Source organism: Didymosphaeria variabile (assembly GCF_027946475.1).
Source record: "Didymosphaeria variabile strain IMI 356815 chromosome Unknown scaffold_3, whole genome shotgun sequence".
In the NCBI taxonomy this organism is placed as follows: Eukaryota; Fungi; Ascomycota; class Dothideomycetes; order Pleosporales; family Didymosphaeriaceae; genus Didymosphaeria; species Didymosphaeria variabile.
This window is the reverse complement of record NW_026611622.1, coordinates 2,542,469-2,563,915: the sequence shown is the minus strand read 5'-3', so window position 1 is coordinate 2,563,915 and position 21,447 is coordinate 2,542,469. Positions and strand designations below refer to the sequence as shown.

General features: G+C 53.0%; 8 protein-coding genes across 8 annotated transcripts; 6 read left to right on the top strand and 2 right to left on the bottom strand.

Annotated features, from left to right (window-relative positions):
• Positions 1-1,293: 1,293 nt before the first annotated feature.
• Positions 1,294-2,206, top strand: N0V89_004198 (uncharacterized protein; the record flags this gene model as incomplete). The annotated part of the gene is made up of 2 exons (XM_056212986.1): positions 1,294-1,302; positions 1,442-2,206. 2 exons carry the CDS (start codon positions 1,294-1,296, stop codon positions 2,204-2,206), a joined length of 774 nt encoding a protein of 257 aa, XP_056073294.1.
• Positions 2,207-3,666: 1,460 nt separating this feature from the next.
• Positions 3,667-5,181, top strand: FBP26 (Fructose-2,6-bisphosphatase; the record flags this gene model as incomplete). Its single annotated transcript, XM_056212985.1, has 3 exons — positions 3,667-3,838; positions 3,892-4,478; positions 4,525-5,181. 3 exons carry the CDS (start codon positions 3,667-3,669, stop codon positions 5,179-5,181), a joined length of 1,416 nt encoding a protein of 471 aa, XP_056073293.1.
• A 2,123-nt stretch (positions 5,182-7,304) lies between these two features.
• On the top strand, positions 7,305-8,429 carry N0V89_004196 (uncharacterized protein; the record flags this gene model as incomplete). Its single annotated transcript, XM_056212984.1, has 1 exon — positions 7,305-8,429. One exon carries the CDS (start codon positions 7,305-7,307, stop codon positions 8,427-8,429), a length of 1,125 nt encoding a protein of 374 aa, XP_056073292.1.
• Positions 8,430-8,458: 29 nt separating this feature from the next.
• On the top strand, positions 8,459-9,044 carry PDK2_1 ([Pyruvate dehydrogenase (acetyl-transferring)] kinase isozyme 2; the record flags this gene model as incomplete). Its single annotated transcript, XM_056212983.1, has 2 exons — positions 8,459-8,635; positions 8,775-9,044. The coding sequence occupies 2 exons, from the start codon at positions 8,459-8,461 to the stop codon at positions 9,042-9,044; spliced, it is 447 nt and encodes a 148-aa protein (XP_056073291.1).
• Positions 9,045-10,878: 1,834 nt separating this feature from the next.
• N0V89_004194 (uncharacterized protein) lies at positions 10,879-11,502 on the bottom strand (the record flags this gene model as incomplete). The annotated part of the gene is made up of 1 exon (XM_056212982.1): positions 10,879-11,502. The coding sequence occupies one exon, from the start codon at positions 11,500-11,502 to the stop codon at positions 10,879-10,881; it is 624 nt and encodes a 207-aa protein (XP_056073290.1).
• Positions 11,503-11,797: 295 nt separating this feature from the next.
• Positions 11,798-13,059, top strand: SEC17 (vesicular-fusion protein S17; the record flags this gene model as incomplete). The annotated part of the gene is made up of 6 exons (XM_056212981.1): positions 11,798-11,830; positions 11,890-11,953; positions 12,008-12,067; positions 12,154-12,252; positions 12,305-12,498; positions 12,556-13,059. The coding sequence occupies 6 exons, from the start codon at positions 11,798-11,800 to the stop codon at positions 13,057-13,059; spliced, it is 954 nt and encodes a 317-aa protein (XP_056073289.1).
• Positions 13,060-18,092: 5,033 nt separating this feature from the next.
• On the bottom strand, positions 18,093-19,699 carry N0V89_004192 (uncharacterized protein; the record flags this gene model as incomplete). Its single annotated transcript, XM_056212980.1, has 3 exons — positions 18,093-18,368; positions 18,433-19,270; positions 19,593-19,699. The coding sequence occupies 3 exons, from the start codon at positions 19,697-19,699 to the stop codon at positions 18,093-18,095; spliced, it is 1,221 nt and encodes a 406-aa protein (XP_056073288.1).
• A 269-nt stretch (positions 19,700-19,968) lies between these two features.
• N0V89_004191 (uncharacterized protein) lies at positions 19,969-21,171 on the top strand (the record flags this gene model as incomplete). The annotated part of the gene is made up of 1 exon (XM_056212979.1): positions 19,969-21,171. One exon carries the CDS (start codon positions 19,969-19,971, stop codon positions 21,169-21,171), a length of 1,203 nt encoding a protein of 400 aa, XP_056073287.1.
• Between the last annotated feature and the right edge of the window lie 276 nt (positions 21,172-21,447).

Below are 21,447 nucleotides of genomic sequence, written 5' to 3'. Positions count from 1 at the left end.
GAAAGACACTTGTATGGTAATAACACCTCACGAGCGCCCGAGAGTCACACATATACCGCTGGCTCACCTCCGCGGGCGTACAACCAATCTCAAGGCTCTCCGGATCAGGGCCGTCCCGCGCTCTCGCATACGTCGCAGCCCTACAAACCAATGGTCTTCCAAGCGCAGCACCCGTATCCTTCTCCTTTGAGCGATCTCCACGCAAGGGACCAACGACAGGTCGCTGCAACCGTCCCGCCTCGACCTAGCAGCCAGCCCAGTGGCCCTGGGCTTCCAGAACATGAGATCAGGACAAGCTACGATATCTTTGGGCAGAGACGTACGCCAAACGGGCCCCCTGAAGAGAGGCGCCGAACGTTAGGTGAAAGTCACCATTCGCGCCCCAGTGCTGCAGAGCTTGGACTTGGTGGTGCACCGGGTTCTGCATCGGACCGGGACCGTCCGTCAACAGTCCAACCTGTTTCCCAATCAGCTTTTGGGCCTCCTAATGTATCTCGAGGGGCCATCGGAGCGCAGCCCACACGCAATCTGTGGCGTCATCCTCTGCCAGAAGAAACCGCACGAGAATTAGAACCCCGAAGGGAGGAGCCACATGGGCTCTACCGTGGGTACGGCGGCTACTCCGCACCACCCCAAGGCCCATCGCCTTACAGTGGCCCTGGCCCTGAAGACATGGTTCGTGGACGGAGCCTAGATCACCTGAGCCATCGGGTTGTGGAACAATACCATGCGCCACCGACATCCGATCCTACCTCAATCGATAGACACAAATCCGAGCAGTTGTCTCGTTCTTTATCTTCTGGAGGCAGCGGATATCTGGGTCGCTCCATGTATGATCAGAACAGATCATTCCTGGTTTTCGGACCTGACGCCAACCGCCGCACTGGCCGAGCATCCCCGCTTCCACAAGCCGTACAGGGTGCACAAGCGCAACCACTCTCAATCGGAAAAGACCCACATGTCAAAAGCGAATTTGGGAGGATGTTCTCTGGTCTTGGTGGTTTGGGAAGCTCAACGCCATCGAGAGGAAGTCCGATGCCGCAGGGTGCGCAAGACACGCTCCCTCCCGGGACCGATCTCAACGAACACCTTCGTCTCCAGCGAGTGAGCTCGCAGAATGGACGAAAGTTGAAACGAGTCAAGGATGAGGACATTTTCGACGAAGAAGACAACGATGGACGGAACACACCCCTTGGCATGCGAGGCAACAAGCGCAACAAGCATTCCCACCATCATCACCACCACGCGCACGCTCACCAGTAAGCCTTCACTGACATATACATCTGACCACCCATGCTGACCGTTCATTAGCCACCACCATCATCATAAGGGTGATGAAGAAGGCCTGCAAGCGACCAATGGGAGCTCTAACGCTCCACATTACCGTCACCACTACCATGGGGCATCACACCACCATCATCATGCTCCGAGGTCTTTCCAGCCTTCTGTATCTTCACCTCCACCACCCCCCAAAGTCCACAATATACAACACATTCTAGATGAGGCAGCACAGAAACCCCGCAAGCATCTCGGGAGTCAGCTCTATGCAACTACGACCGAGTTGCCCAAGCCTAATTCATTCCTGGACGATCAATTCGGCTATGCGTCGAAGCCGAAAAAACTTCCCCGCTTCTCAATCAATCCCATCAATTGCACATACACCATCAGAGTACCTCGCTTTTACCTGAAGCCGCGGCAGAGACAACAAATTGTACTACAGCGCCATTTGTGGGGAGCGCGTGTCTACAGCGATGATTCGGATCCGATAGCTGCTGCGATACACTCTGGATGGATTCGGGGCGAGTGGGACGAAACGGTGGACGTGAAGATGTTGGACCCTCGGCTGTCGCAGGCCAACGATCCGAGCGACGCCCAAGATAGTCTGGAAAAGCTTCCGGTAGCTCCTGTCATACCACCCGCTGATATGGATCTGCAAATCGAGCTTTTGATGCTGCCCAAGCTCGAGGAATTTGCGGGGACGACCGAATACGGCATTACGAGTCGCAAGAGCTCCAACCATGACGGGCTGAGCTTCACAATCAACAAAATACGCTGGGTTGACGAGGGCATGGGAAGCCGTGGACAGGAAAGGACGGCAGCAGCTTTGAAAAGACGTCTAGACGCGAGCGCCGCGCTGTTGTCGTTGAAGAGCGGCGGAGACGAAGTGTTCCGAGCCGTCAATGGGCTGACGAAGTTGTCCGCTTGAACGAGTCATCTTGTCGTTGGCTAACAATTTGAGTAAAAGTTGACTAGACGTGCGATGCGGATTTGGGTTATGCGGGCTTGCATGTGCATTCTCATTCTCGATGCCAGCGTTCGTTCTGGTAGTGCTATATACCCACCGTTTCACGACCACGGCCGCATCGCGTTGAGGTATACCTTGGGGGTGGCAGGCATCAGGTGGTTAGGTAGAGAAATGACAGCACTGTCTGACAGCGTTCCGTGGATCACAGCGTAAACTGGTCTGACGTGTTCTGACGAGGTAGGGATTGCAGTTGGCTTAGCGACTCAAACGGTGCTTTTCCGTGTTGTGCTGTACTGATAAGCCATCGCCAGCTTGTGGCAGCCGAAGTCGCGCTCGGCGCAACAAGTAGTGGCGACTCCTTGGACTACTTCCTTCCGGACTTGCGACTTCATCTACTTGGCAGATCGCAGACGCAGCGATTGCATCTCGCGTCTGTTGCGGCTCGACACTTGTACACTCGCCATCGCCCCACCAGCCCGCAGGCCGCAATCGCCCGGTGGAAATACAAGCGAACGCACGCAACGAAAGCGCAGAGCGTCTGTCTGCGAAAGAAGCCAAGATGGCGCGCGTCAGGAATTACTCCATCTCCACGGTAAGTGCATTTCGATGATCCCACTCGATTCCATTCCTGCACTGGACCCGCGGCGCTCGAGACGATGCCCTGGTGGTCTGGCCTCTCTGTGCGAACCCGGCAATCGGCGAGAAGAGGCCGCGACGCATCAGGGCTCTATGGAAAACGCCGGCTCAACGCAATTTACGGCATTGGACGTCACCATCACGGACGCACACGAGCATACGGGCGCGCAAAACTTTTGGGCCCGCGCCGCCCCGCCTGCTTCCATTGCGCCATTTTGCAGCTCTAGCTGCTTGACTGCATCCCACGCACTTCCTCCTTCACATCGTCAGCAGCGAGCTAGCTTTGCCCGTTCCTGAGCTGCCAGCGGCATCCGCCCACCCGCAAGCTCCAAGCACAAAGCAAGCGGTTCCCTGCCGCCAGGCCAGCCAACACACGCACGCTGATTGACGACGCGCTGGTGCGAGTGCCCTACTGTTCTGGCACGCCGTCCTGGGCCTTCTCGGATGCTCTAATACAAAGCGCGGTCCAAATGCGGGGAATCTTCAAACCCAAGCTTCACTTTCTCTCGCTTCTCGAAAGCCGACCCCCATCTCAGAGCCCTGCAACCTCACCCTTCTGCCTGCAACACCAGTCCCAACATTCGACAAACGCGCAATTGCCCCTCGCCGCCAGTATCCGACTTGCAACCACACTCGGATTTTGCGACGTCCTCCCCACCAGTTGCCGCCGTTGGGAAAAGTCTTGGCCGAGTTCCGACCCGCAGTTATCGTGGAAACCTTGCACGCTGTAAAAGCTACCACGTCCCCTTACCTTTTGATCGAGGCCCGTCTTCTTTTTGCGCACCATGACGGGAACCAATGGCGTGTACGCGCCCAACATGCGCGCTGTCCCTGCCGGAGAATTCGTGAAGCCGAGCAGAAAGACTAATGGAGCTGGTGTGCAGGCCGAGGATACGCGCATCTGCGTCGTCATGGTGGGACTACCCGCGCGGGGCAAGAGCTTGATTGCACAGAAAGGTACGACTGATGTGTTCGCACTAGAAGAGCCTCGCTGACCTTGCACTGTGTAGTCGTTCGTTACCTCCACTGGTTGTCCATCAAGGCTAAAACTTTCAATGTCGGCCAATACCGCCGCACCGCGACGCCGAACCCGTCCGCCGAATTCTTCGATACTTCGAACCCAGAAGGAGAGCGCTTGCGCAAAGCAGCTGCTGAAGCTGCCGTCAATGACATGTGCAAATGGTTTGCCGAGGGGCGCGGTCTGATCGCGATTCTGGATGCAACAAACTCAACCAAGAGCCGACGTCGTTGGATACAAGAGCGCTGTTCCAAAGAGAACATCGAAACTCTGTTTGTTGAGTCCAAATGCGATGACGAGGATTTGATTATGAGCAACATATTGGAAGTCAAGACTACGTCACCAGACTATGTAGGGCAAGACCCCGAAGAGGCCGCAGCAGATTTCCGCAATCGGATTCGAAACTACGAGAAGGTGTACGAGACCATTGATGAAGACGAGCGGGATCTCACCTATGTCAAATTGATCGATGTCGGCAAGCAGGTCATTATCAACCAGATTCAGGATTACCTCCAGAGTCGAGTAGTATATTACTTGATGAACCTCCACATAAAGCCTCGCTCGATTTGGCTATCAAGGGTAAATGTCCGTCGAAGTCTTACATGTTTTATGCTAATTCTTATAGCACGGAGAGTCCAAGTACAACTTGACGGGTCAGATTGGAGGAGACGCTGACCTGTCCGACCGAGGCGATGCATATGCGCACGCTCTACCTGGCCTTGTTGCGAAATCTGTCGGTGATGGTCGCAGGCTCACAGTGTGGACGTCTACGTTGAAACGAACCATCCAGACCGCGCGATTTCTGTCATTTGAGAAACTTGAATGGAAAGCACTCGACGAGCTTGATTCTGGCGTATGCGACGGCCTCACGTACGCCGAGATAGAACAAAAGTACCCAGAAGATTTTGCGCAGCGTGACGAGGACAAATACAACTACCGCTACCTGGGCGGCGAATCGTATCGCGACGTAGTCATACGGCTGGAACCCATCATCATGGAACTGGAGCGCAGCGAAAACATCTTGATCGTCACCCATCAAGCCATACTCCGTTGTATCTACGCCTACTTCATGAACGTGCCGCAAGAGCAAAGCCCCTGGATGGAGGTCCCGCTCCACACGCTGATCAAACTCACGCCTAAGGCATACTCGACGCAAGAGGAGAGGCTCAAGGCGGACATTCCGGCAGTCAGCACATGGAGAGGTAAGGGTACAAAGGCCGAGCATCAGGAGGTCGATGGCAGCGCGCCGAGCCCAATTATCGCGCCGGGCAAGGCGGGTTAAACCAGATCTCATGGTGCGGCGCCACTTCCTTCAGTCGCCAGGGCTTACTCTATCTCGCCAGCGCCTGCGGCAACGGCATCGAAGGCGGCAACGGCATTGAGGGCGTGGGGGGATAGGTGACCTGAATGTGGCCAGGCGGGCGGGTCTCTGCTTGGCGACCGGCGAGCGCTGGTAGGATGACGAGGCTTTGGGGGCAAAAGCACGTGGTCGGCGTTCTTGGCATAGAAAATTGGCTTTGGCTTTGGCATGGTGGCTTTTTCGACTCACGATTATGACTGGCATTGGTTTTCTTGCATGAGCATCCGGTGCATGTGGGTAGAAATAACAATCAGATGGACACTGGGGTTGCGCGTACGTGCGGATATGACGGGGCATAGTAGAATATCTGACTAGCATTGGAGATATCAAAGATAGGATAAGAAATACCACTTGTTGGAGCAAGACTCACAGACAATGGTGAACTTCATTCCTTTTCTAGGCTTCTGTTCCACTACTGTTGTGGACTCCGTTTCTACGTTAGCTTGGCTTGATCCCAGCTGGCACGTAAGCTCGAGGAAGCCTGCCGCTCAGCTTTTCGCCGTACTACATCTAGACCTGTACAACAACCTGCGAAAACCTAACATGCACCGCATATGCCCACTCCCCCGAATTTGGAGCTGCTCTATGTCTTTTCGTATGGTGCACAGCAATAGCGATCCGATGCAGGATCTGAGTCGCGAACAACGGAATGGTCTAGCTTATTGAGGTCCGGGCATGGTTGTGCTGATTATAGCGAGGTGGTCTGGCGGATATATAGGGCTGTTATCACGGTACGTGCTCACGGTATGAAGGAAAGTGCCGCGATTGAGCCGTGAATAGGTAGGGAGTATAGAAACCGGCATGACGAGAAAGCCTTGCCTAGAGATTAAAGGAGGAAAGTGGTGATTGTAAGAGATCAGGGATGCCGTTCCCTAGGCGCGCCTGCGAAGGATGTTGAAGTGCTAGATGTGGACGCGGCCGATGACTTATGACTGATTAAAATATTGCTATCGAAGTGGTGTATTCCTGCAGCGCTACCTTGCCGCTAGCGTTATCTAAAGTATAATCGGGGGATGTTGAGATTGTGATACGAGGATGGCCTTGCAGAGTGACGATCGCTGAGATTGAATTAGCATTGTCTATGACTTTTACCACGCGCTTCCAAGGTAGCGTGCTCGTCGCTGCGACGTGCTTGCTGCAAATCTACGGACCGAACTTAGGGCTCATTATGGTGGTGCTTGCAGTGGACCGTACTTAGTAACAATTGCTGTTCGGTGGTCGTTCGGAGCGGAGCACTGGCGCCAAGTCTTAACCACGCCTTGGGAATCGGCGGGTAACTATGAATTTCGTTTGTTTTTACCATGTTCTGGATGAACTTCTGCAATTGCTGCTTCCAGATTGAGGTCTAATCTCGGATTTTTCAAGAGCAGAACCCCTTACGCACCTATGGAACCTATGATATGTTGTGAGCTTCGCGTTATATAATGAATTCGTATCTTGAGAGGACTCGAGGCCTCTTCCCATTTCTGATGCTTTGAGAGATGGTGAGCACAGCTCTGCCTGTGTACAACTCACGTCGAATGGACTCAACACTCAATGTCTAGGTGGCGAGTGCAAACATACATTGGACCACAAAGCATGGTACGCACGCTGGAGCCCGTGGCCATACTCGGCATGCGATCTCATCGACCACTTGCCCTAGGCGGGGCCTGCTCTGCGAGGTCGTGATCCGCGGTAAACACGAGGTTGATAATAGCATTTTACGAGAGCGCAATCCCTCGGGAAGACCATTTGGTCATGCAGTGTGAAAGTTCCAGCAATACTCGTAAAAAAGGCATTTAGGACCAAGGCACGAGTGCTATGCACTCCAGACCCGTTTTTCCACTCATTGTTAAAAGGCCGTTGCCCTCTCTGTTTTCCGTCAACCCAGCACAGCTCGACGTGGAACGTTTACGCATAACGGCATATTATTTACGCAACCCGCCTTTAGCAACGGCTTACCACACAAGATACTACCCGAAAAAAGCACACCACATACCACCACCACTTCACCCAAGCCCACCCTTCTAAACAAAACATCCTCAATTAGCTCTTTAACCTTCGACATGTCTTCTCCTCCACCTAGCAGGCAACAGACTCCCCTCACCCTTGGTGTCTTCCCTCTGCCCTCATGGCATTTCCAAAGCGCAAACGAGGTGAAGAAGCTCTTTGACCTACATGTCCAAGAGGAAGCCGGTTCCAGGAACTCGCGTCAACCCATGGCCACACACTGGACCCTCAAGTATCGCGAGGGCACTAAACACGCCTGGAGGGAACCGCCGATGCTTCCCATGCTTCCCATTATTCCCAGTGCTCGTTACCAGCATAAGCAGGTCACTAAAGCGGATCTCTGTACGATCCCGCTTCACAAGCCTGGGGAGGCTGATAAAGCGGCCCACTACAAGAATTTTACGAAGGAGTATAACGATGCGACTAGGGGATGGAAGAGCGATAAGAAGGATGAAAAGCTCGCCAAAACCGTTTTCTATGACTGGGAACGTAAATATCGTCGGAACTGGCTCTATGATGATGACTTCGCCACCATCCCTGGCCTGCTAGACTGGGAGATGAGGTGCGCGCTGGAGGGGAATTGGCGTGGGCTTGATCATATGCTTGTTGAGCAGCAGCTGAAGGAGCCAGAGCTAATGAAGCCACATCCGGAGTATAAGCTCGAGTGGAAGTTGGCTGTGTGTGTGCATAGGGAGAAGCAGAAGCAAGATGAGCATAAGAAGAAGGCCAAGTTTGTGGAAAAGGTGGATGAGGAGGAGTGCTCGAGATATGACCGAATGCACAAGTGGAACGACTCGCAGCTAGCCGAGTTCACAGATTTGATGGATGAGCAGGAAGAGGAGGATGAGCAGCGGGCGCTGGCTGAAAAGGAATTCGAGGTGGCCACACTACTCATGTCCATGGGGAGTGCGAGTCCTAAGGCGGTTGTCTCTTCCCCGAAGCTTTCTCCCCCGAACAAGCGCAAGCGGGCCGAGAAGGCGAAAGTCACGCCCTCCTCGCGCCAGAGCAACAGTGATGGTCTTCGTCGCTCGAGCCGGACAAAGAAGCTTCCCCCCGACTCGCTTAGCCAGACCCCTGCTCCCCGCTCCCTAATCGGGCCCAGCGAGGTCAACGACAACGACGCGCCTACTACAAACAGTAGACCTCGCCTTGTCCTGCGACTCCCTTCAGCTTGCTCATGATGCCGCACAACCAGCAATACTTCAACACAATGCTGAACCAGAACCAGCATTTTACGGATGCGCAACGCTCGCAGCAAGCGCGCGGCAAATCATACGCATCCAGCACGGCCGGCGAGCCCTATGAAGCACGGCAGAAGCGCGAGCAGGCCGCGCAAATTCTGGGGAGCTTGGAGTTGCTTGTTTGGCACTCAAATGCGAGGAATGAGGTTCGTCGACTTATTTGCACTTTTTCGTCTCCTTTGTCGGCGTTCCATAATAATTTAGCTTAGACTTCCCAATCACACTTGCAACCCTCACTACTCATCCTACTCACGTGCATGCACATCGTCTAACCTACCCATCCAGAGCGTTGCGCAAAGCCGCCAGCACTTCCAGAACATCATGCTCGGCCTCCCGGACGATGAGCCCATCTATAAAGAAGAGTACGAAGTACCCCCCGAGCAACGTGTGAAACGCAACGAGGCCGGTGAGATCGTCCACGGCAGCCCTGCGAGAGGTAGTCCAGCGAGGAGCGCGAAGGGCAAGGAGAAAGAGAAGGGAAAGAGGAAGTCAGGTTTGTGGAATGACGGTCACCCATTAGCTGGAAGATATGGTGTACCGGAGAGGGACGAGTGAGGGTACTGTGTGAAGTGATAGCCAAGCGGCATAAGAGGCGTTGCGGAGTTTGCTTGTATCGATACCCAGCATAACTGTAACTTAATTTGCAACTACATATTTCTCTTTGCTCTTTCGTGCCAACAAGCGTGCTGCTTTTGACAGACTACAATCAGCCAGGGCTTGTCGATCGTAACATTCAGCTTGCAGGAGCACCAGATTTGCCCGATTTGAGCGCCGGAGGAGGAATATTCACGTGTTGTGAGTCATTATGTAAGCGAAGGATTATGTCAGCACCCTCAACATCAACCCTCCGAATGAGCGAGAACTGGGACCGCAGAACTCATGCACCGCGATAGGGAGGGAGTTGAAGCTGCGTGTGTCTGTCGAAGGTGCAATCAAAAATCTATTCAAGTCACTTTTGAGGAATTTCATGAGCGTGGCGACAAGACTGTGAAGAACTCGCTGACCACGACGAGGTCGAGGACGGGACCGGTGCACACCCGATGCATCGAACCATTATAGGCATCTAAGAAATCAGGAGAGCTCTTAGATCATGCGATGGCTTCGCTGCGTGGTACCGACATCTTCTGTCAGAGGCCGCCCATGCTTGAGCCATGAACCACCACCAAGTACACCGCAACTCCAAAACTGGTGCAAGCGATTCTTTTTGTTCCAACTTCGATGTAGTCGCTCATTGCATGGCTGGAACGATCGATCGGGGCATATGCGCAGGTCCTCGGGTCCGGGTCCAGGCAGGAAAGGAGCCCTGATGCGGCAGGGTGGGTGGTGGTCTTGGCGGCCTGCACCCCCGACACATATAACTGCGCACGCCCTTCCATCTCCCCCTCACTCTTACTCCCCACTCTTCCTACCAGCAGGACATCGCACGCCGCTACGTTGTCATCCCCTGTCGGTCCCAACAAGCTTCCAATATAACTTCGGACTCTTCGATGGGTCTTTGGAATTTGTTGCTGCTGTCCTGATCTTCCCTGTCCTTCACTATGTCGTCGTCGTCGTCGTCGCCGTACACAGCACCGCGGTCAACCGCGCACTACCCATCGGCAAGGTGGCATTCAGTGTATCGCCAGATCGATTACCACGATGGGAAAGGTGTTCAAATCGTCGAGTCTCGTCGGCGCTCTCCCGTGTCCTTTCCGACCAAGTCCACTCAGAAGGGTCAGGATCCTGCTCCAACACCAAGCCAATCACATTTCCATTCGTCTTCGAGAAGTGACAAGGCCTCGTCTCAACGATCTTATCGTCGATCGACATCGACTGGTTCGCATCAGAAGCATGTTAGTCACGTGACGCCAAGGTCGTCTCCAAAGTCAAAAGCCCAGGTCGTTATCATGCAGGGGCCTGTCTCCGTCGCGGTTGACTTTGGAAAAAGGGACGTAGCGATAGACCTTACCACTCCTCCAGCCACGCCAAAGACGGAACGGCTCGTAACACCAGAGCTGGATGATCTTGGTGAGAGGCCGTTTTGCGATTGCTGCACGGGTATGCAGGTTGTGAAGTACTGTGCGGCTTGCGGGTGCGAGTTGAAGAGATGAAGAACGTGCTGCGCAGTTACCATGGTTTCCCGTATTCCAATCTGCTCGATGTGCCTTTGCTCGGCACCTTTCCCTAAGATAGGTTCAGGAGTAGCTCACTCGTTGTATGATAGCGTTGTTCCTGTTGATCGTCGATTGCTCAGAGAAATTCCTGGATGCGTTGTTAATTTCAGGCCATTTGAGCAGGAATTGCGAGGCGAAGAACATACAATTGGTGCATCACCCATGCCGTGATTGCCCCCAGATCCTCGTGCGTGAAGATGGTACGCATCGCGGTTTTTCGAGCTCAAGTAAACAGTCTATTCCTGAGGGCGCTCGCTCTTCACAACGAAGTATTTTCCCTGTTTCCGCTCCGCTGAGCCCAGAACATCCCAGCGTTCAGCATTGGAGGCATCTACCGGCGTGGTATCCCTCTGTATGCGCTTGTAGTGCTTGCCAATGACCTTCTCTTTCGCGAGTGCATCCTTCAGCGTCTTCAACGTGATTGTCTGCTCCGCTTCAGCAGCCGCAGTCTCGTCTCTTATAGCTCTCAGCGGCTTCACGCCCATCGTGTCAACCTGTTGTATCTTCCCCACGAAATGGAGTTGATCGGAAAGCGTCGAAAGCATCTTGTTTTCTTCTTCTTGGGACTTCGGTAGCGGCAGGGCCGAGAGACGGAGGAGGTGGTTGAGCTGTTGTGAGGTGATTTTCGGGGCATCTGGCGCTTGCTTTTCTGGAGGCAGGAGCGATTCAACATCCCACGTGGGCTCGCCTTCAAGAGCGATTTCGACGTCGTCGAAGCTCATCGGCGCAGATACAGGCACAAATCTCTCTTTCGTGTTTGGTGCTTGTGCCAGTCCGGATAAGGTACAGAAAGGAGTTGTCGGTCGCTGGAGCTGTCGCGATATGTACCGCGACAATACAAGGGCTCGTCTTAGAGACATTATGGAAGATGAGGTAGTTTCAGGGATGGACGATCAGTTTGAAGCTTGCATGCTCAACCACAAAGCAATGAAGTCGAGGATCCGCTTTACCCAACCAGGCACCGCCGAGGCTTTCCCGCAGCCAACAGCCCGCCGCACGGACCACAATGAGAGCGTCATCTTCGACACATGCGTCAGCCACCTGTTTCTACCACAACTCAGCGCTGGCGCCTGATCCCCAAGATAACGCCAGAAATCACTTAAATATACACGCAAGAACCAGTTGATACCCAGAAACCGCTGTAAACTACTCAATATGGCCGGCGACCCACGAGCGCTGCTTCGACAGGTGGGGAGGCTCTGAAACACCGCCACGATGCCAGGTATCAGGACTGATGAATAGAATAGGCAGAACAGAGCCTTTCGAAGGCGGGCGGAGGATTCAGTTTCTTTGGCGGTCGGCAAGAGAAGTGTATGAATCTCACGTGAGAATTGAAGAGGTGCATGAGGCTGACTGGATTGATAGATGAGGCAGCAGCTGATCAGTTCACCGCTGCGGCGAATGCGTTCAGGATGCAAAAAATGGGTAAGAAGAAGCCGAACACCGCACGATCATCAGCTTTTGTATAACATAGCAACGGGGTTTGCAACAGTTCCTAACGCACCACTTAGGCAAGGAGGCTGGCGAAGCGTTTGAGAAAGCAGCGCAAGTCCAGAAGCAGAACCTGAACGAGCCTGATGATGAAGCAAACACACTCACTGAAGCCTTTAGTATGCCTGCAGTCCCTTGAATAAGGGGTCACGTGAGACTAATGCTCGCCAGAGGCATATCGGAAAGACGACCCTGAGGCGGCAGCACGGTGTCTTGATAGGGCCATCGCACACTACTGCAGTAAAGGCAACTTCCGTCGCGCAGCAACCCACAAACAGAACCTTGGCGAGCTCTTCGAAGTCGAGCTAGGTGACAACGCGCGTGCGGCTGCTGCGTACGAGGAAGCTGCCGGTTGGTACGAATCTGTACGTCTTCCCTGGTTCACTTATGTATAGATACCACTTTGCTGACATGCTCTATAGGATAACGCCGAAGTAAACATTCCCCACCCTGTTCCCCGTTTTTCCACATCCCAGAATATACCTAACAAGAACATCTCTAAACAGGCCCTCGCCAACAAGCTTTGGCTCAAAACAGCCGACCTCGTCGCCCTCGAAGGTAAAGACTATTACCACGCCATCAGTCTCTACGAAAAGGTTGCGAAATCCTCCATCAACAACAATCTCATGCGCTGGTCCGTCAAGGAGTACTTGCTCAAGGCAGGTATCTGCCAGCTGTGCACTGGAGATGAGGTTGGCGCATCGACGGCGTTTGATAGGTACCGCGAGCTTGATCCGAGTTTCACACAGCAGAGGGAGCATCAGTTATTGGTGGATTTGCTGCAAGCGGTCAAGGACGGAGACCAAGAGGTGTTTGCTGATAAGCTGTTCCAGTATGATCAGTTGAGCAAGCTAGACAAGTGGAAGACGACGTTGCTCTTGCGGATCAAGGGTGCCATTGAAAGCAAGGAGGAAGACTTCTCTTAGATGCTATTGGGCAGTTGAGAGATGGAGTTCGGGCGGCACGGGCTGGGCATCGAATGACGATGGCAGGAATCTTAAGAAGTAGCAAGCTCGATGATGGAACGACTAACCTATGTGCTTAGACCACGATTCCTATCCATACATTATGAAATATAACCGAAGTACGACATGCATCACGCAACCCCTCCAGCACTTCGGCCGCTGTGCTTTACAGTCTGGGTCAACACAGCTGTCACCAGTCTACTCTCGGTCTTCTGCTCCACGCATATTATTTCCTCGCGCACTTTCCCCTTTCTACCAGTACCAAACCGTCCATAATTTCCCCCATCCTTGTACCCGCCTCAAACTCCCACAGATGCTCCAATCCCCCACAAGCACTCATCTCAACAACATGCACTGGCACTGCCGGCCTCGTCGCATACATCCTCCGCCATAATCCTCCCTCCACTTCCTTTAAATGCTCTTCCCTACCATACTTCCCTACAATTGGGAGATGCAAACACGGCCCCTCATACGAGCTACCCAAACACGCCCACTTAAACTCTCTCCCCTTACACCTCTCCGCCTCTACTATTGTCGGCAAAAGCGCTGCATCCGCATACGCCATATCCGTCACGCATCCGACCTCGGGCCCCCCGAAGTACCCAAGGGCGAGCGCGGTTTCGGCGTCTCGTCTCCTGCGAAGGCGCGCAAAATGCGTTTGCATGAAGGGTGGGAACAATTTTTCAAGCAAAGGGTTGATCTCGATGGTGAATGTGCTGTTGTTTTTGTCTGGATTGGCACCGAGGAAGAGGGCGCGCCGCAAGGATTGCGCGGAGCAAATGACGAGGTTTGTTGTGCAATTTATGAGGCGGGCGCGGAGGAGGGCCAAAGGTGGGAGTCTGGCTTGAAAGAGTATGTCCTCAACGAGCTCGGGGATGGTGAAGACGATTTGTTGGGGTTTCTGTGTATCGTCGTCCATTGTGGGTCACCACAGAATTTGAAGAAAAGCATGAGGTAGGAGCCGAGCAGTGCTTATACATTTCGAAAGTGTTCTCAAAAGAAACGCCATGACGAATCTTTCTGCAAGGGACGGTACACTGAATCGCGTTGGTGAGGCTGACGAGTGGTGGCTTAGGTAAGAGCTAGGTGAGCTGCTGACTTCTTTCCGCGTTGGGTTGTTGGATTGCTTTAAGTGGGGACCGAAAACATCCTGCGAAGCTTTGAACGAGAGGGTCAGCTCACCACAATCCTAAGCCTTGTTTAATAGACGAGGGATGGTCTTGCTTATTCTCTCAGCCTCATTGGTATATCGTCTGGAGGGATGCGCAGTGAACTAACAATAGTCTCGTGCACCACGTCGGTCTGCGAATCAGTAAACTCGAGTGTAGGAGATGATAAGTATGCATCTCGCTCCTATTCTGTCCAATGCGTGCCGACAGGTGTCGCTTTCTGATCACCACAACGTACTCATTCATCTGGACGCACAGTTCTCGAAAGAGCGGCTCAACTGCCTCTGTCCTATGTAAGTGCCAGCATAAATGCTTACATACATCTGCATGGTTACTTGCTCATCTAAGTGAGAGCAAACACCCTGCTCTCGGCTGATTCATGGTCTCGAAGTATTTTGTGAACGGTGAAATTACCTTGGCCTGTGAGTACTCCCGCTCTCGAATACATCATCACATCCTCGGTGCGATACAAGTAAGAGACCTTTTACACAATTCTTTCCGTCCAAATCCTCATCATCAGCTTACATGTGATGAGGACATCGCTGTATGGTGATCATATGACCACGACGTGTCCCTCCCATCTGAAGTCATCCAGTGTAATCTGAAATCTGCGATAAGGGGATTCATCACCTGCAAACCCGCCACATTTTACGGAAAGTAAGAACACCAAAGGCATGATATCTAGTGTTATGGTCACTGCTGTAATGAGGCTCGAAAGTCGCGCACATGGGTTTGCATCGGATCCGGAGGGAGGCGTATTCTAGTTCGCCTGACGCACTGGCCTCGATATCTCGCTTGTTGACTTCACTCTATATCCGTTTTCCCTGGCAATTTGTTGGTTGGAAGCCCATCACATGACTCCTACAAACAATATCTATAGACTATAAAGTCTATCTTATGTACGTAGATTACGAATCAATGAGTCTACTTCTTCACATTCAACACAATTCCGGTGATCTCTTGTGGTATTACTGACTCAGATGATTGCGTTGCCGCTTACCCAGCTCCAAGTCGGATATCTCCTTTTGGTAGGCTTGCAAAGCACCTATGGAGGCTCGTCCACCTCAGATGTTCTGTATCAACACAACTTCTCCAAGAGACGATTGTGCCACAGCCCGGCAATAGTTTGGTCACCCAAGACTTGGCCCAACTGGTTTGGGACGCCTGAAATAGCCACCATCTTAACCTTTTGGTTATTGCGCATCTAGTGTAACGTATTCGGGACACAGCCCAGGAAAAGCATAATTCGGGGTCTTCCAGTCGTATCAGGTGCCTCGTGTTATCCGTTGGCATTTCGCTGTCAAATTCAAGCTCTCGCTAACGCATCTCGTCTTCCTGAAGTCTGCGCTAATAGAGATTTTGTTTGATAATAGAAGAGTTGTTACCTTACCATCTAGCGGCCCACTCAGGTAGGCCGCTAGGGTACGCATGCTATGCCCTTGTAGCGTTCCTAGAATAGCTGCGTACCACTAAAGTGCATATTACGCGGTGACGGATGCCGATCCTGACATACCTAGGTACCTAACCCCTTAAGTTCAAAGGAGCTATGTCGATACCGTGGACACAAACCTCTCCGCTGTCGCGTTAGTAGGGGCCAGGGAACAGGTAAGCGAAACTGTCCCTGCCTGAAGAGTCCGCATTTAGTCGCTTTGTTGCTTTGATACACCGGAGTTATATCGGTGCTTTGCGCAAAGAATGTGCCACCTCCCACAGCTCTGGAGTAAGAAATCAAGAATTCTCAACCAATATATTCACTATAGGGAGTGATGTATTGGCTAGGTCTTATTAAACTCGCGTTATTAGGTCTGGTAGAGCCTAAAATAGGGTAATAAACTATTAAAATAAGCGTGCTAGGGTAGATAGACTAATACCTTACTCCCTATAGTAAATATATTAGGTCGAGATCTGATTCCAGCGCCGTGGGAGGTGGCACATTCTTTGCGCAAACGATAATAATAGTGTAGAGTCCCTTCGAATAAAAGACCGTCATCGCTAATTGTCCGTAGCTGTTGCTGCAATAGTGCATGTCGCTCCACTATCTATATCACTCATGCGACTGGCCTTAATCTACTAATCAGCTTTACTATCTTGTAATATACATCTAGTGATAGTAAGTGAAGCTTATCAAGGCATTATATTATCAATTTTTACACAGTGAATCTGACCACAAGTACCAGACACCAATTGTGCGTGTGACGAATACAACATCCTGAAATGGTTTGGGCAGAATCGATAAGTGCCTTCCGTTATGTAACATCGATTCGGTTCTCTTTGTTTACATCAAAGGCTGCTTCTGGCCAATGGTGCGAAAGAGATGTATATAAACCTTGATCGCCGAGACCTTGCCGTGTCAAGGAGACAGATGAGTCGGTTCTCCGACTGGCCTGCATCAAGCCTTGAAGGACATCCTGCCATAGACGTCCTTTGAAGCCTGCAGTCTACGTGTGTTAGGACACTGCTGGTATTTACCTAGAAGAAAATCGAGGGCTTTCTTCGCATGCGCATCACAGGAGAGAAGGTGCGGGGACGGATGACGGGGGATGCTAAAAGCTCCAAATTAGAACACAGTAATCAGAAGGTTGATAGTGATCTATACCAAAAGTACATTTACAAGGCACCGATATCATACGGTTAGAGCCACAATACACTTCGGTGCCAAATATACCACTGATATAATGTAGCTGTCGTGCGTCCGTGTTGATCATGTCTCTGTCGGAGGATTGGAGGCAACACACTACTCCACGCGGTAAACAATTTTTATGATACGGAGCAAACGGGCAGATGAACCAAGGTAACTCTTGCGCTTCCTTGCAAGGGTCGGCATCGGCATGGTGAGTGAAATAGATCTGGTGTTTGTATTCGCGGGCAACCTCGATTTCTCCGCAGAGTAGCCTTTTGCATGGTTCATATTATGGCTCGTCTGGCATAGCAAGTAAGCGAATAATGGGTAAGCATACACAAATCTGATCTGTTTCGAAGTGGAAGCGGTAGTGCTCGTCGTTCAGGGGATCTGTAAATTGGCAGACGAACATCAGGATAAAAGATGACAGTCTTATGCTTCAGACAGCAACAGAATGCACCAAACCTGCTAGATTACACTACCCAAACATCTCCCGTCACCGACTTATACTGTTTGTGACGTGTGATACTGCTTGCGCCTACGGCGCCCGAGCGCATTTTCACAGGCACAAAAAGAAGCGCCCACTCGTCCAGAAGAATAATGTTGTATGGGGAGATAAGCAGCAAATCTAGTCCTGCGATGTTGTGCGTTCACCGATGGCCCAGGAGGCCATACGCGCGGCACGTGGGTGATTGTACGGTAGGGGAAGGGGATGATCTTGGAAGCGTGGGTGTGGTGTGTGTGGTGTGATCAGTTGAAGAAAGGGGACGAGGCGTTTGGAAGGCGTACGTGGACGTATGTTGGGCGGCGTGCTGAGAGTGTTCTGAACAGGGTGTGTGTGGGGAGCGTTATTATGTTGGGAGGAGAGAATCGGGAGGGGAGAATCGGGAGGAGAGAATCGGGAGGAGGTTAGTGGAGGAGAGGGTTCTGGATGGGAAGAGAGGGAGGAAGATGGGTGTTTGAAGGTGCGTGGGGCCTGGAGGCCCATTTGGGGGTGAGGACGAAGGAACAGTCAGATGGGCACGTCAATTGATGTTTCTCATCGTGGTGTAATTTCGACGCGTGGAATCAATGCCTTCTCTGGGCAAGCTAATCAATCAATTGCTTTCCCCCACCAATACCATCTATTGCGGGTTGCTTGAATGTAATATCCCATTCGCCGGCAAATGCACCATATCTCCCATCTAGCGTACAAATTTCGCTTGTCACGACACCTCTTCAACCATGCGACCACTCCATGGTTTCGATATGGGTTTGGCGACCGTACCACTGAAAAGACTGCCCGCAGGGGCCTGTAACCACTCTTCGGGTATGGCAAGCATGGTGCCCTGGGCGGTCTGCTTGTAGCGCACGAAGATGGGATTTGCCTTCTCTGCTCTTTTATCCTCCTCTTCCTGGCCATCCTCGTTGTTTTCTGCAAGCATTGATTTCCGCCCACGTTTCGGTGGTTGTTTCTTAAGAAGACGGTTGATGGTGTCCGCCTGCCATGATGATTAGCGCGGTTCATTCACATATCTGTTTGAACGGGATGAAGTTGACGCATACCTTCTCCTCCTCATTGCGCTTCTCGCTGAGGTTCTTGCGTCGACGAGCCATTTCCGCCCTTCGTGACGTGATTTCTTCTGCCGTCAAATGCTTCTTTTTTTGGGCTTCATTCGACAAGGCCATGAGTGACTCGTCAGCGCCTTGCACAACCATGGCTTGCTGTCGTCGAGTCATCTTGCTCAAATCCGGCGTTTGATCTCGGCTTAGATCCTCGTCACTGTCCATCTCCTCCTCATCGTCATTGGGTACGGCAATCTCATCGTCTTCCTCCCCGTCCGCATCATCGTCTTCGCCTTCGGCGTCCTCGTCATCTCCCTCCAGTTCCGAGTCCAGTTCCGAAAGCTCTTCGTCGTCATCATCATCAAGAGCCATTTCCTTGGCTTCCACGGAGTCCTGGGCGATCTTCTGCTTCACAGGCACACTCTTGTTGCTTGGTACAACGATTCGTGGAGCCGGAGTCACTTCCGCGTCGTCGTCCTCTTCTCCCTCGGCGTCCATATCCTCGTCGTCCTCGCCTTCAGCGTCCTCCTCGTCATCTACATCCATAGCGTCCACCTCTTCAGCCTCGGCCTCATCTTCCTCCTCGTCGTCGCTGTCGACCTCACGTACTACCCTGCTGTTGCGTGCGCGCTTTCCCGCGACAATGTTGCGGGAGCTGACGGCTGTGGATGTCCTGCCACCGGTGGCTTCGCGGAGTTTGCCTGGAGATGCTTTGACTGTGAGATTCAAGGACTGGCGCGACTCTTCGGGGGACGAACGCTGAATGACGGCGGCAGGCGGGGCCTTGTTGACGGTATTGCGCCTAGGGCGAGATGAAGAGGCCGTGGGGGCAGGAGCACTGGGAGCTGTCAGACTGGCGCGGGATCGCAGGCGAGGCATGGTGTTGGAGTGGTGTTGGCGTATCGGGTCGCTGGGTGAGTTGGCACAGCGCAAGGTGGAAGTGCGCAGGATCAACAGACTGTCGCCGGTGCGTCCCTTAGGGCAAAGGCAGGCAGGGATTACGGGCGGCACGGTGGAGTGGTGAGCGAGGTGGAGGGGTCGCCTGTTGCTTGTACGATGTATGGGCGTTTGCGCATATTCACGTTTGGCGAGCGCCTGCCTTCCCACGTCGCACCGCCGCTAGGAAGGGAAGTTGCAGTCGAGGCGTGCAAGCCACTTACCTGGTCGCAGTGCTGTGAGCGCCTGTGTCTCTCCAATCGCCTGCTCCATCGGACTCGTCGTAATCGGTGCTGAGCCGCCGTAAGCGCTTGGCTGAGCGATCAGCCATGCTCGAGACTATGTGCAAAGATACAGTGATATATCGCGTGCGATAGATGGACAAGACGCTGGGCCGAGGGCGGAGCGCGCGTGCGGGTTCGCCGATGCTCCAGATGTCTGCCCATCTCCAAGAATGTTGAGGTGCCCAAAGGGGCAAGGCGCCTGATTTCCCCAGACCTCGGCTGCAGCCATCGTGCTTCCGCGGTCGCCTCTACTTGCTTCTGACTCCTTCTGAACGTTGCGTGCACTCTTTCTTCACCGTCTGGAGGGGCCAACAACATGTCGAACAAGCCCAGCATACCATCGTGGCAGCGCGCGCAAGGTCCAGCTCCCACTCCCACAGAAGCAGACACGCAGCCGGCATCGGAACAGCAACCGGAGGGCGCCCCAGCTCCAGCAGCTCCAGCACCAGGCACAGAGGAACCAACCGAAGACGCCGCACAAAAGACAGCCCCAGCAGAAGCACCTGTGCTCGATGCTTCACCACTGGTCGACCAAGCATCCAAGTTCCTCGACGACCCTACTATTCGCGATGCGCCCCACGAGAAGAAGGTCGACTTCCTACGGTCAAAGGGCGTGAAGGCAGAAGACATTGAGAAGCTGCTATCGCAGGAGAGTCCCCAACACGTATCGCAAGATTTCTCACAAGCCGGGGAGCAGGCATGGGCGTCAAGAGCTCCCGCAGAACCCGCCCAAGCACCCGCACCGCAGTCGCAACCCCGGGACATCCCACCCATCGTCACATACCCCGAGTTCCTCGCGCAGCCTAACGAAAAGCCCCCGCTCGTTACGACGCGCCGTCTCCTCAATACCGCGTACATAGCCGGAGGTCTTGTCGCGACAGTATATGGACTTTCCAAGTATATAATAGGCCCTATGACCCAGAACCTCACGGAGTCACGGCACGACTTCGCGAGCCATACACAGGAGCAGCTCGAAAAACTGAACGAACGCCTACGTGACTCGGCCTCAGTCGATCCAGCGACAAAGACGAAGCCAAATGTCTCTGATGTAGTGGACGATATATCAGAGGCCGATTCAGACCCCACAGAGCTATACCACCGCGACTTTGGCACACAAACGTCGCCCACACTCTCACGGAGAGATTCAAAATCATCTGATGCGACCGAAAGGGAAGGTGTAGTCAAAGCCCACGAGAACCGCCTCAAGATCCTGACGTCGCATCTACGTGAACTCTCATCCACGCGGACCAATGACAATGCTTCCTCGGACTCACTGAAGACGCAACTATCGAATCTTCAGACATACCTGAGCGACATGAGCTATCAGAGCCAGTACTACTCGGGCTCAGGAGGCTTATACGGCAGCACATGCGGGCTACCTAAGACGGGCGATGGGAAGGACGACCAGATCAACGTGCTGAAGAACGATATACGGGCAGTGAAGGGCGTCTTTTTGAGCGCGAGAAACTTTCCAGCTGGAGGTAGGAATGCCACGCCACTCGGTAGGGCGGGTGGTTAGTAGATGAATATACCGAACTCAGACGGCCCTTGTGGGACGTGTTCCCGGAGGTCGCTTTCGTGCTCCTTGCACATGTCTTGTTCAGCGTGCCAAGATGAGGTTTGGTTCGTACGGCATACTTGTCTCATAGCGGATTGTTAAAAGCCCCCAGAGTCAGGATTGGTACCGGCACCCATGCCCTGCTAGTGTATACAACCAGTGTCCGTCGCTTGCATTCGCACGGCACTGCATATCCGTTTCCAAGCAAACAAGCTGCCCAGGCAGGAGCTCACAAGG